Here is a 14,739-nt window from a genome sequence, read left to right as displayed (position 1 = left end):
TATTCAATTTTATGACGACATGCACAAAACTACTAATACTCTTTCTGTCATAAATCACGAACTACTGACTGGACAAGTTTCCACTTGCACTCTTTGGAAAGAACACACTCTAACAGATCAAATCATGTACTATTTTGGCCTCTTACGTTAATACTAAATGCAGAGTGCACACAGTCTCGTTATTTAATTGGCGCACTGTGTATTTCTGTGCATATATATTTATGCCTATGAAAATATCTAGCCATTATAATATTTTTAATCCTGGTTGGTTTAATGTTAATTTATAAAAAAAAAAATTAAAATAATTAAATGGAGGACTAAGATACATTTAGGGTTAAAGCCTCAAGCTGCGAGCGAATTTAGACTATGTATATATTAAGTGCAATAGCATCATTAATACACAGCCATTTCTGAATAAACAGAATATTTATAAGGCGGCATCGTTTTAAGTTATATCTCATATTGTGAATACCTTCAATTTAAGTTATATCTCATATTGTGAATACCTTCACAATATGAGATATAACTTAAAACGATGCCGCCTTATAAATATTCTGTTTATTCAGAAATGGCTGTGCATTAATGATGCTATTGCACTTAATATGTACATCGTTTAAATGGAGGAGTTACATGTGAATGTGGAGGTGTCACATGTGACAGATGGTGTCTTTTAAATAGTTTAAATAAAAAGGGTTGACCTATGCTGTTCTAAACTGGAAACGTGTGTTATATGCATAAGGAACACTCCCACCAGGAATCGATCTTCAAGATTGGCTAACCCGTATTACAAGATTTTGGAAGCAGCCAAGTAAATATAACTCCCAACTTCAGACCAGTCCCAAATGGTGCTGGCAACACCCTCCCATCAAACGCCAAGTGCAGATAATATCTTGCAGTTCATTATCAAATCTCAGTTCTTTTCTACTTTGATCCACTCCTACATTGTTTATAACTTGGTAATAATAATAATTTCCAAATACATGGAACTAATACTTAATTCAATCAGTCCTGAAAACAGCAACATCAACAAAAGTCAGCCATTTTGGGCCAATTATCAAGTCATCTTGCTTGCTGAAAATCCTTTTAAAAATTATTCTACCGGCAGTCATCAGTCAGCTAGGCACCTCCGTAGCCAGGTGGGAAGGAGCAGCAGTGCGTATCACATGCTTCTTGGTTAGACCGGGGTTCGAGCCCGTCACCACCAAATACGAAGGATGCGGAAAGGTCAGGGAATGACCACCGCATATCCTGGAGCAATATGGCCTTAGTTGCTAATGCTCCTAAAAACCAAATAACAACAACAACAACCAGTCAGCTTCTGCCTAACAAAGTAGAGCAAACCTACTGTGGGATTAAAAAATAGATCAACCAGCATAAATTTATTGGTAGTTACCAACATCCTGGCTGCCTTCAATGAAAATTCCAAATTAGCAGTGATATTATTATTAGCTATATGATGCAAGGAAACCTGAGGCTTTTGCTGCACCAGCCAAAAAAAAAATTCCCGAGGGGAGGGGGGAGAGACAAAAGTAGAAGGGAATCACCAAGAAAGAGAAGAATGATGATATTCAGCTCAGGACCCTGGGTATGCCATGCCTATACTCACCAGATGTGAGCCCCTGGGGTTAATATATCTGGATATCGAAGCAACTGTTTGATGTGGTCGACAAAACCATTTTTCTCTGTCTTTGTGACAAAAATTTTCATCTTAAAGGAGATGTCTTCTGCATGTCCGGTTCTGGTAGGTGTGCAGTGCATGCAAGGCGGCCGATAGTGCAGTTTAAAGAATAAAATTAAAATGTAATTTAATATCATTTTAATATAGTGGTCGGCGATGAAATAGCGAATGTGGCAATGTTAATAAATTAAACATAAAAATAACGTAACAAATGTTACAGTAAAATCAAGAAGTCATACCAACATTCACAGTGGAACATAAACATATTTGGTAACCATGGAAACACATGCTCTTCTTTCATACTTCAAAAAATTGATGTTTGCATGATATAGCTGTTCAGTTTATGGTTATAAATAACGCCGAAGTATACATGTTATGTGTTTTGCATCAGGAAACTTAGAAGTGCAAGCACAGGCGATGGTGGGTTCATCTGTTGAACCAGAGAAGGATTCAACAATGGGACTTCCATAACCTCTATGACTGTGTCTTGTTTTAAACCACGTAAACAAAATCATAAAAGCTTGGAGTTTGCAAACGTTCATGTTAATGTCTTATGATTAGTTTAAGGTTACACTTACGTAATTCATTGTGAATGGTTTCATTAAATAACATAGGTACAAGGTTTTATGCTTATGTTATGTTTAATTTTCATTGTTAATGGGCCTTTATTCCCTTTCCATTAATCTTAAAGCGATTACATCATTGTTTTAATTGTTGACGGAAAATAAAATAAAGAGAGAAATGCACACGAACGTTATTAATTTAAATATTCACCCAACAGTCAATTCTCTTGTCGACCGTTTTCAACATTTTCACAGCAAAAAATTCGTTACTACCGAGTGAGCATTGATAGGGTCGGCCAAATATCATTATTACCGATCCGCATTGATAGGGTCGGCTAAATATCTCTAGCATGCAGGTGGCTAACAGGCCAAAACCAGCCCTGGTCCTCTGTTTCTTGACTCTCTCTTTCAAGAAAGGATGCTTCTCTAAACTTGTGGCAAAACCTATACTATAAGTTAATGTGGGAGTTCCTCGAGGTGGGATACTTTTCAAGAATCCCTTTTGCCTTTGGCAGAAGAAATATTCTGTGTTGTGTGGATGATATAAACTGGTGATACTTATCTTCAGCCAGGAAACACTCAACATGTTACTGAAATAAGCCACAAACTCATCCAGATGGCAGAATACTTCACCCAATTGGGACTGAAAATCAATCCATCAAAATTAGCTCTGGTACTGTACTCCCCGAAGAACAAACCTCCACAGATAATTCCCATTCTACGTGGAACTCAGGTCCTAGTGGCGCCTCCATAGCCAGGTGGGAAGGAGGAGCAGTGCGTAGCATACGCTTCTTGATTAGACCGGGGTTCGAGTCCATCACCACCGGATACGGAAAGGTCAGGGAATGACCACTGCATATTCCCGGGGCAATATGGCATTAGTTGCTAATACTCCTAAAAAAAAAAACCAAATATCAAAAAAAAATATCAGATCCTAGTCTTCCAAAAGCTTACGGATTTGGGTGTAATATTTGACCCAAACCTCAATTTTTATACTCTTATAGAAAGCCCTGCACCTCAAGCTATATCTTTTGAGGTTGCAGATGAAGCAACATCTGTTGTGTATTTATGATCTTTCAGACATCGAGAATTATATTTAATGATTCCTGTATCCAGCAATTCCATATGGCACTGAAATATAGGGATCAGCAGCCCCCATTACTTTAAAGCATCTGTATGCTGGGGAATTGGCTTTTGTGGGTGGCATATAAACATCGATGTCCCATCCCTGTAACACTTCAGAACTAGACTTCCAGACAAGATTCAGAACATAAGTTTATTATCACAGTGCAGATCCTTGTAGAGCTAATCTCTGCTCTGAATGTATCGGATGCATGTGGTTGATGGATTCCCCTTGGTCCTCTAGGAGCTGGCCCATCACTTTGCACTGTGAAAACAAGGCTCTACCGAGTAGATATTGTTTCTGCCAAATCTGAACTGCAGAGAGTCCAGATTCTGAATGTAAATTTAGAAAAATTTTCGACTGATATAATATAGTATAGTATAGAAATGTCCTCTGTATGAATGCTTTAAAACTTATTTCAAAATGGTCTGTTCTTATTGACAGCTTTACATTACTGTTATACTGTAACGTGGCTGCGTGTATATATACAGTATTTCATTCATACTGTAAGAGTCTAGCAGAAATCTATCATAAATTACAAGTTATTACTGAATCTAATGCAAGCCAAAATTTTGTAAATATTTAACTGCTTCCTAATTTTTTTAACGTTTTATGATCCATTGTTTGAGACAGCTGTGCATCACACCTCTTTTCTCCATATGCAAGCTCATATTCATTTGCTTTAAAACTCCAGGTATCTACTCGCTGTAAAGGGTAATAATGAAGCCTAAACCCTTTCAGACAATAAAGACTTCCTAAATGCATATAATTGTAGACTGTAGTCACATGGTCTACAGTTATATGTTGTAGACTAGGGCTTGCATAAAACCGAGAAATTTAAAAACAGAGTTTAACCGAAGTTTACTCTTAAAACTGGTTTTAAAACCAATTTGCTCAGACTTAGGGAAAATAATTAAAAGCTTATAACACAGGTATTTATTTTATCTTGGGTAGATTGTACAAATCATAATCAAATCTTTTAAACAAAATCTATCACCTCTTATAGTAAAAAAAATTAAAAAATTAAAATGCTCCAAAAAAAAAAAGTAACTAGCTTGAGATTATACAAAATTACAAATTGTATTCAAATCCTTTGAATAAAAACTATCTTCTCGTATAGTAAACAAAAAAATAATAAGCCTTATAATAATAATAATAAATAAATAAAAATAATGTGCAAAAAAACAGCTTGGGGAAATTACTTTATTTATTGCTCAGCTTTTTTTTGAAAATGATCCTTTAAAAAACACAGTATATTAAGCATTTTTCCCGATAGACTTGACCTTATTTTTGTGTTAAAGAGACCAGTGATCCAATAAGTGTTAGATTGGACACTTGTTGGTTTAATGGTCAGCAGTGCTCTATAAACTTTCTCCAGCTTTTCACTTCTACTGCTAGTTGCCTCCAAAATTTTAAATTCTTTGCTGATTTCTAATTCACTCGGATATTTTGAAGACTCTTCAGTTAATCTCTTTATTACACTATTATACTCTTGCATGAGTATGATAGTGTAATAAACCAACATCGGAACTAGACAAGTCTTTGTTTTCTTCTAAAAGAACAGTTCGTTTATTTTCAGTTTCTCCATTCAACGCTAAGACTCCTTCGGAATATTTTGCAAATAATCTCTGATAAATCTCTTCAGCATGCTTTTTCAAAACTTACTTGCTTGGAACATCAAAAGTTCTTGAACCTGAATCTTCTTTCCTAAACTTTTTGGGGTCCTGTAGATAGCTCAGCAAAGCTACAGTTTGGCAATTTCGTACTTGCATTGTAACGCTGCAAAAGGCTTTGGTGAAACTTTAAAGCAAATGGGTTTTCTGCTGTATCAAGCTTAGCAAGACGAAATTCTTTTGAAGGCTCTGCTTTAAGTAAGTCTGTATCTTCTGAGGTTATAGCCTTCAGAATCATTTTAACTGGTCGCAAAGTTTCATTTAGCAATTCAAGTGTTTTCCAGTCATCGTCAGACACAGCTTCAGTTGACAGTACTGCACATAGAACATTTGGAATGCAGTTTTTCAATTTCAAAAATCTCTCAATCATATAGAATGTGCTATCCCATCTAGTCTTGCAATCTAATATAAGTTTATATTCTTTCCCATTAAATTTTGCTTTAACAAAATTTTGTAATATGTCATTTTTGGTAGGCGATTTTCGAAAAAGCTTGCAAATTTTTCTGACTTTGTTAATAGTTTGTGCAATATTGGCCATTGGATTGAAGAAATAAATGAGCTCATCGGTAAAGTCGGTTTGATAAAGCATGCTTTGCTGTCTTTCTTCAACTGCTTCATCATCACTACTTTCTTTATTATTTTCATTTTCTTCATTGTCTTTGGGAGACTCAGACTGTGGCACCATAATTGATTGCTTTTTCATAAAGTACATCTATAACTGACAGATGTATACAATGGGCTTTACATTGTTGATTAGGCGTAATTTGCTTGCTAAACTTAATCATCATTGCTGCTCCATCAGTGGTGCAGGCAACAATATCCTCATCCAAGTTCAAACCAAATTCCTTCAAGTGTCCATTCACAATTTGCTCAGTTCTTCTGCTATCAAGTGAACCATTAATCTCAATAAGACCTAACGACCAGTGATTGTCTTTTGAATGCACATTTATATTCATATACCTTTTATTTTGTATAGACGTATATTCATCTAGAGTCAATGAATATCATGCACCCATAACCAATGAATTTTTGAAATGCTGAATGAGTTCTTCTTTCTTAGTTTTATAATAATTCAGAACCATATTTTTAATTCCATTCACTGAGGCTGGTGGTAATTTATCGTATTTATTTCTCTAAAGGTGAAGGCTTGATTGTATAGATTCACTCTTGGCAATTGAATTAAAAGAAAATCCATCTAAAGCAGCTAATTTTGAAATCTCTTCTTCCATAGATTTTTTTAATGATAAAGTTTTCTAATGTTCTTACCATTTTTAAGGGAGGTTCACTGTTATCTTGTTTAATATCAATCTGATGCATTTTCTTTAAATGCAACATCAAAGATGATGTAGATCCTCCAGACAACTTCATTATCATTTGACATTTTGAACATTGTGCTTCATCTTTTATGGAATTATTTTGCTTTTTCGATCAAAATAATTCCATACATTTGATTTCATCTTAGACATATTAAGAGTAATAAATATTAATTAGTAGGCATTTATATCACCGACAATTTTAAATAAAAATATTGAAGATAACAAAGGCACAATACTATGCGTTACTCCTGCAAGCACTGAATGAAGAGTCTAAACGAGGCAAGTTTCAAAATTTTCACGAAAGAAATTTTTTATTTATTTACTTGCAATTTTTTCCCCCCAATTAAATCTATTGTATTTTCAAAATTACATAAAAGCTAAATTTGGTGAAGCTGCTTTTTGGAGAACATTTGATCGCAAATTTAATAGGAATAAAGAAGCAAAAAACTTTCTACGATCGAAATTTGATTCAATATTCAGCGAATCTGTTTCTAGTGGGTAACCATCAATAAGGCACGTTCCATAATTTGCCTGGCGAACAAGATAGATGAAACGGATAAATGTTGAGCATTTTCTTTTACGCTATCGCTCCGACTCACTCAGTCATAAATGAGTACACCTGCATCGTGCCATGATACAGGTGGGAAGATACAAGGTACCCCTCCTAGATTTGGGCCACTTGCCCATGAGATTCGTACCTTAAAATAAAATTTAAAAAAAAAAACATGTTTAAAACATAAAGCAGTTGAACGATCCAGACAAACGAACAAACAAAAGAAAATGTGCGTAACAAAAAACTATATTCGAGGGCTAACTAAGAAAATATTCGAATCTGGTTTTAGAAGCTCGGTTTCGGTTTTAACAACTCAATATGAAAACCGATTTAACCGGTTTTATAAAACCGGTTTGCAAGCCCTACTGTAGACTATGTGACCACAGTTATATGTAGAAATGTAATCATTTCTGTTACAGAAATGTTGTTACATTTCTGTAATATTAACGAGCTCAAGTTTCTCTTAAATTTTGATTGATAGCTGTCAGGAGTTTAGAAATATACGACATTCCTTTCTCTTATGTAAAATGTAAATAGTTCCTATATCCTTATATAATTAAATTAGAAAAAACTAAAGATTAAGGTCTATGGAATCAGGAAAGTGAAAAAAGACACCTTTACAAAATTTTTCTTGTAAGCCATTAACTGGGAAACACTATCTTTAAAAAGATGTTGATTTATATAGGTTTTATGTATATGAGGTCCTTTCATGTATTTAGTCATAAGTCAAGTAGGAAAATTAGTATGTAAAAAATTACAGGTAAGTTGAGCTTATGTTCTGTACTGTTTGCCTCATTTTAAATTTATTTTAGGTGAAAAATAGTCTAAATGAGATCTAACATTATCAGAGATTCTTTTTTTCTTCTGGTAGTCAGAATATTTTATGAATCTCTCTCTCTTTTTTTTTTTCTTATTTTTTTTTAAATAAGAGTAAGCATGCAGAGATATGTAGTAACTTACAGTAGCACAAAGTTAATAATTACTGGTTTTGGATGAATATTCAGTTTCTCTTACTATCCTTAAAAATATATTTAATCCCGTGATGTATCGTAATGAAAATTCTTTTTTGTTAGGAGGAAGAAGAGGGGATGATAGTTATAAATAAAATTGAATATCAGTATCAAACTTGGTTATTTTTATTGTTTATTTTATTTAGTTAGTTTTTTCTTTGTTAGAAATTCTTGGTAATGTGTCATTATTATCATATTTGTCTGCTCATTTTATTTGGTTTAGTCCATTTTTTTTTTTTTTTTTTTTTTTTCTCCATTGGTGTTATCATCCAGGGGTGGGAATCCATTGCGGCTGTGTGCGGCCTGCTTGCCTCTTTGCCTCTTTGTTCTGGTTACTGCCTGTGTCGTGGCCTTGGCAACGTTGGTTTGGCTACACCTTGGACTTCGAGAGGACTTGGATCTCCTGCGAGCCCACCTTCAGAAAGGTAATCTGCAGGATGATGCTCTTCTTGCTCTAGCTAGTAGCAGTATGTTATTGTTATTCTTGAATTTGACTCCATTTGTTTTCTTCATTCTTTTTTTTTTTTTTTTTTTTAATTCTGCTGTTTTGCATGATTAAAATGTAGTAGTAAGTAGCAATAGTTGGCATGTGGGCTTATTTCTTTATATATTGTAAGCAGTGGCATCATGAGAATAACCTTGGTCTAGCTTTTCCTAGTTCACTCAGAAACTGCTTAAATTTATATTAGCACAGATTATTTTAGAAGAAACTTTGCATAAATTTATGGAGTGCAGTAAATTTTGTGTGTAAATTTGGTTATATATTAATTAGGTTTAACTGGTGTAATTATAGTAATGTTTAAAGTCATTTAACTATTACAGTTCCTATTTTGGATGGCGTCTGATGAGGTATTTGCTTTCCACTCCATTGTCAGACTTATTACTTTTTTTTTGTATTTTTTTCCAGCTTTGTTATAACAGTTTTGTTTCCTAGAAGACAGTGATACATAACTAATTTCTATATGCTGTTAGCAGGGCTATAGTAAGTGGGCAGAGTGCTTTAAATTAACATACACTCTTTGCTTTCTTAGAAATGTATATATTTACTGGCTTATTACAAATATTACTACTGCTTTGCTCACCATGAATCTGAAATTTGTCAGATTCATGATAAGTAAAGGTTCTCCCCAGAACAAATAAACATTTAGATCTTTAGTTGTCTAGTCTAATACTCATCGCAGTTGAATTTTAAAACAAACCGAAGTTTGTATGTTCAGCATCTTTCTTTATTATAACATCTCACGTGTGTGAAATCCTTCACAACAAGCTGCTTTTCTCTTATACTTCGAGTAAGTAACTTTCATTTTTGAGGGAAGTCTACTTTTATTTATTCACAGCTGAGTACCAGAACCCAGACAGCACCATTTTGAAGCTATTTGACTTCTCATCAGTGGGCAGGTAGTTACTCAGAAGTATAAGAGCTGATGACCTAGTTGTCTTATTTGCACAATATGAGAAATACCAAAAGGTGTACTTCTTACACTAATAAAATTTTTGGGCAGAAAGCCTCAAACTATGAGAAAGGCTTGTTGTGAAGGATTTCATGATATAAAATGTTATAATAATGATACCAAACTTCTGTTTGTCTTAAAATTCAACTAGGTAGTGATTATGCAATTGCATTAACCAATGTCAGAGTTTGAGGCTTTTTGCCCTAAAATTTTATTAGTTTAAGGAGTATACCTTTTGGAACCTCTCGTATTGTATAAATGTGTCACATTTGAGTCCTCAGTCCTTATACCTCTTGGTACTTTCTGCCCTAAAAGTTTATTATTCTAAGAAGTACACCTTTTGGAATCACTTGTGTTGTGTAAATAAGTCACGATTGGGTCATCAGCTCCTATACCTTTGGTACCTATCTACTACTTGCCAGTGAGAGGCCAAATTGCTTCAAAATGGTGCCATTTAGGTGGTGGTGGTACTCAATTGAGAATAAGTAACAATAGGTTTCCCTAATGGGGAAGTGTTCTTGTTTGAAATATAAGAAGGCAACCCATTGTGAAAGATTTCACAACATGAGATGTTATAATAATGCCAGACATAAATACTTCATTTTAACTTAAAATTAACTACATAGTAATGATGTAATTACACTAACTAGTGTTGTAGTTGTTTAGATAAATAGTTGTAGATGGTTATGAGAATTTTGATTTTTCATTTTTGTAGATGGATAATGAGTTAACATTTCAGACTTGAGACAAGTTATAGTAGTAAGGAAAGGTCTTACCCCTTGTAGTTTCTTTGGTTTTCTAATAGAGGTATCACATTTCACATGTGGAATGCTTTTCAAATTATTTTTTGGTCCTCTAACCATAATGACCAGTAGTAGTAGTAGTAGTGGCACTTGATGCAAGAAAGCAAGTGTAGGAGCTTATGCAGCATCAGCCAAAAAAAAAAAAAAAAAAAAAAAAAATCACACCATACCCTCCAAATGCCTGTCCAGTTCCTCCTTAAATTTATTTAACCTATCAACTTCCACAACGACAGGTGGAAGTTTGTTCCAGCAATTAACCACCCGCTGGCTAAAGGCAAATTTCCGCACATCTATTCTACATCTATCCTTTCTTAATTTGAACTTATGTCCCCGTAGGTTCGTATTCTGAACAAGTGGGAGGATCCCATCAGAATTCAGCGTGCTCAACCCATTCAAGGCCTTATAGACCTCGATCAGATCACCGCGCAGGTGCCTAGTCTCCAGCCACTGCAATTTGCAGAACTTAAGCCTCTCTTGGTAAGAGGATCCCTTCATTCCCCTCACCAATCGTGTTGCTCTTCTCTGTACACGCTCAAGCAAATCTACATCCTTCCTAAAATGAGGCCTCCAGACCTGTACGCAGTACTCAAGGCGTGGCCTGACCATTGCCTTATACAGAGGGACAATCACCTCCTTTTCCCTGCTAGCAAAATTCCTATATATCATTGACAAAACCCCATGACCTGCCCTAGCAGCCTGTCTACATTGCTCAGAAAACTTCATATCTGACTGCACAATTACTCCCAGGTCTTTTTCATTTTCTACCACCTTAAGTGTAGTACCACACAGTTGGTACGTTTCTCTGGGGTTACTTCTACCCATATGCAGTACTTTGCATTTGTCAAGGTTAAACTTCAGTTGCCACTTCTTAGCCCATCTGCCCAAATTATCTAGATCCTGTTGCAGTAGCACACTGCCATTACTGTCATTAACAACCCTGCCAACCTTCGTGTCATCTGCAAACTTCGACATTAAGCCTGATATACCTTCATCAATATCATTGATAAATATACAAAACAACAGTGGACCCAACACCGAACCCTGTGGGACTCCACTAATAACATTAGTCCACGAAGAGCAGCACCCATTGATTACCACCCTCTGTCTTCTCCCACTTAACCATCCTTTTATCCATTGTAGCAACTTACCCTTAATACCATTCTGCTCCAATTTGTACAGTAGTCTTCCATGCGCAACAGTGTCAAAAGCTTTCCTGAAATTCAAGTATATGATATCAAAATTATTTTTTGCATCCAGTTCCTTTGTGACCACATCATAATAACCAATCAAATTTGTCAGACAAGACTTTCCCTTAACAAACCCATGCTGTGTCTGAATTATTGCTGCAGTCTTGTCTAGATGATCCTGCAATGCATCTTTAACCAGTGACTCCATTATTTTACCCGGAACAGAAGTTAAACTAACTGGTCTGTAATTACTCGTGTCACCCTTCGAACCTCCTTTGTGAATTGGGGATACATTTGCACATCTCCAGTCCGTGGGAACCTCCCCTGAATCCAAGGATGCTCTCATAATTATGGCTAAGGGTTTGCTTAGTTGCTTTGCCGCCTCCTTTAATATAACTGGATAGATCCCATCCACCCCAGGTGCCTTTCTTATGTTTAACTTCAACAATTTCTCCTCCACTTTGCTCTCAGTTATTACAAAATCATTAAGCACACTGCTACAATTTGATAACCTTCTTCCATTTTCAAACTGTAATAATTCCTCACGTGTGAATGTGTACTATGTTACACTGGTAGAAATAGAATTACTCCTAATACCCAGTTCTCTTAGCAGCTGTTTATGTGGTAAATTGAATTAATGTGTCTTTAAGTGCCTAGTGTTAATTAGTTTGTGTGCAGCATACAAAACTTTCTTAAATTTAATTTTTAATATTATGATCGCTGATACTGCCCGGCTAAAATTTAAGCATTTCTCATGGTACTGTATGGTACTGCTCACTATTATCAATCAATATTGATTTGAACATACTATGCAATCGAGATCAATGCGATAGGAGCATATAATGTTAAATTATGCAATTAATTTTTGCTCTGGATCGCTTAAGTCACATTTATAAATAACAGAAAATTTTATAATATTGTGAAGTATTACACTTTCCCACCCGGCTACTTCATAATGCCACCAGGCTGGCAAAATTTTCTGGGGTGAACACTGGGTTGCAATTGTTGATTGATGCAATTTCCACACATTGAAGTTGCTTTGTGGGCCAACTAGGCCAAGTCCAGAAGCTACCAAATTGCTGCCTCCCCCAAACCATGTCCAGTGCTATAAAACGTTTTTGCTATGTAATGGAATTTTATGTTAACTGTTTGCTATGTAAAATTTTAAATTTATAAAATAACTTTGATGTTAGTGAATGAATAAACTTTATGTTAATGAATAAATGTTTATCTTGACAAAATCAATGTTGAAACTGCCTTAGTACCCATACTTACCCACACTAAATTAAAGCTAAAAGGCAGTTAATATAAGCTGGTAAATAAGATTCCTGTCATGCTGAAACCTGGGTTATAGATGTTATAATAAAACTATAACATGAAATTCAAACTGTATGCCAGTACACTTCTTTCCAAGCTTTTTTTTTTTTTTTGGAGAAAAACATATAAACAAGAGTAAGGGAAGATGTTTTACTAGGCATAAACTTAACCAATGCTATATAAAATTGTCTAGGTCAGATAGCTTTCAAAGAGGAATAACACATCGAGAACTTACTGAGCTAGTATACAATGAGTGAATAAATAAATGATATATATATATATATATATTTTAATGGTAATCAGTGATTGTATTGTAAACAGTCAATTATATCAATGTATGTAGTGAAAGGAAATCATGGTGAAAACAATGCTACATGCTGAAATTTGGCAACACACACTTTGAAAAAACAATGTTGTTTGTATTTGGCTTTATTTCTGATTTTTCAAACTAGTTGTTTAATTATTTTTTTTATTTATATATATATTTTTTTCAAATTGGAAGTTGGACCGCTAACAAGATCTGCGTAGGCTGCAAGTGGCATGCAGTTTGTAGGTTGCCCTATCTGGCCTAGTGTTATGCAACAATACATGAAGCAGTTTATCACACACACAGAAGATATATGGCAAGCTGAATTGACAGAAGTGCAATACAGACAAGACACTGTAAATGCCTCAAGTACATAGTAATACAGAGTGGCTTGCTCAGTTACAGCCCATGTAAGGGTATAGAGAGCATACATTAAAAATTATCACATGTAATATTCTGTATATACAAGTATCAAAATTAATTAAAAAAAAAAAAAAAAAAAAAGACAACAGGAAACAGCAAGTAGCATAAGCAACTGGAATAGATAATTGACTTTCTTAACTATTCAGAAAAACTTGTGGACTTGGTGATAACCTTAATACATTATAAAGCATTAATATTTGTGAAAAATTCAGCAATAATGTTTGATAAAATTTGGCTTGAATCTTCATGTGCAATGAATGTCAGCACACACAAAAATTTTATAGGCCCAGTTGAGAGAAACATAATCTAGTAGCAGTCATGATAATGTAAAGAGAGGTTTTACACCAGTTTGTTAAACAATGCATTTTCAAATTAAAATAAAAGCACACATTAATTAAAATGAGACAGCTGAAAATGCCATTTTTACTGGTTCATCAAAAGTTCTTGCTGCAAGAAAGATTCAAGCTGAAGGTGAGTCATTTGTGTAGAATAAATGGCTAAATCCAACAAAATCTTGACGAAGGTTAATATTAATCAAAATTTTCAAATGTCAAAACACCTAGGCATAAAACTTAACTTTGCATGAAAACTGAAGTTCAATATTTCTGATTTGTTGATATAATGAGGCTTATACAGGGTTTTTGTTACCTCATAATAAACAATGCTAACTAAACTGGTAGCAGTAAACAGCCGAAAATTGCCATTCCACAGTGACTCATAACCAACTTAGCAGCAAACTTCATTAAAGATCATTCCTTCTTTTTAATTATTTTTTGTTTATTATTGTTGCATAGCATAAGACCATGGTCTTTCAATCTGATCTTTCAGCAGTTTTAGTTAATTGAAATGTTGTCTCTCTCTCTCTCTCTCTCTCTCTCTCTCTCTCTCTCTTGATTGCTGCATGTAGTGGTTTGTGATTCCAGGCAGATGATCGCTTTTTTCCATCATATTTTAATTGTATTCACTCATTTATGTAACTCTAAACTCTGTCTTCAGTATTAATGTTTACACTTTGCTTAAAGGGGAGGCTTAAATCCAGCTCTAACCATGGCCATATGTTTTCTTTTCTTTTTTTATATCTGGTTGGTGGGCACAGACAGACAGACAGACATGATTGTTGGCAAATGCTTGGTTATCCTTCATTTGATCATCTCGCTATAAGGACTATCTTGCTTTTCTAAGAAGTTTGCAGACACTTCTGAAGACGAATGATCTGAGTCATCCACCTGTTTCTGCAAAAGCTTACTTCTCTTTTAACCCTGCAGTGATGTTGCTGGACCTGTGAAGTTCCTCTTGAAAGCAATGAGACTGTTATTTGTTTGAAGTTTTTGCCAT

The 14,739-nt window shown here is 34.7% G+C and overlaps 1 protein-coding gene across 2 annotated transcripts in view; it reads left to right on the top strand.

The window, feature by feature from the left end:
- LOC150078517 (uncharacterized) overlaps nt 1–14,739 on the top strand; it is a 257,309-nt gene that overhangs the window by 74,819 nt on the left and 167,751 nt on the right. Inside the window, exon 2 of one of the 2 annotated variants that reach the window (XM_090384325.1) lies at nt 8,190–8,341. The exons of the other annotated variant lie outside the window; for it this stretch is intronic. Coding sequence (XP_090240451.1) covers nt 8,190–8,341 — 152 coding nt within the window. The remainder of the gene's footprint in view (nt 1–8,189; nt 8,342–14,739) is intronic. 2 annotated transcript variants of the gene reach the window in all.

The sequence above is a fragment of the Mastigoproctus giganteus genome, chromosome 11 (assembly GCF_048544385.1).
Source record: "Mastigoproctus giganteus isolate SK-2022 chromosome 11, ASM4854438v1, whole genome shotgun sequence".
NCBI classification, from domain to species: Eukaryota; Metazoa; Arthropoda; class Arachnida; order Uropygi; family Thelyphonidae; genus Mastigoproctus; species Mastigoproctus giganteus.
The sequence above is the reverse complement of the archived record's forward strand: the minus strand, read 5'-3'. Positions and strand labels throughout refer to the sequence as shown.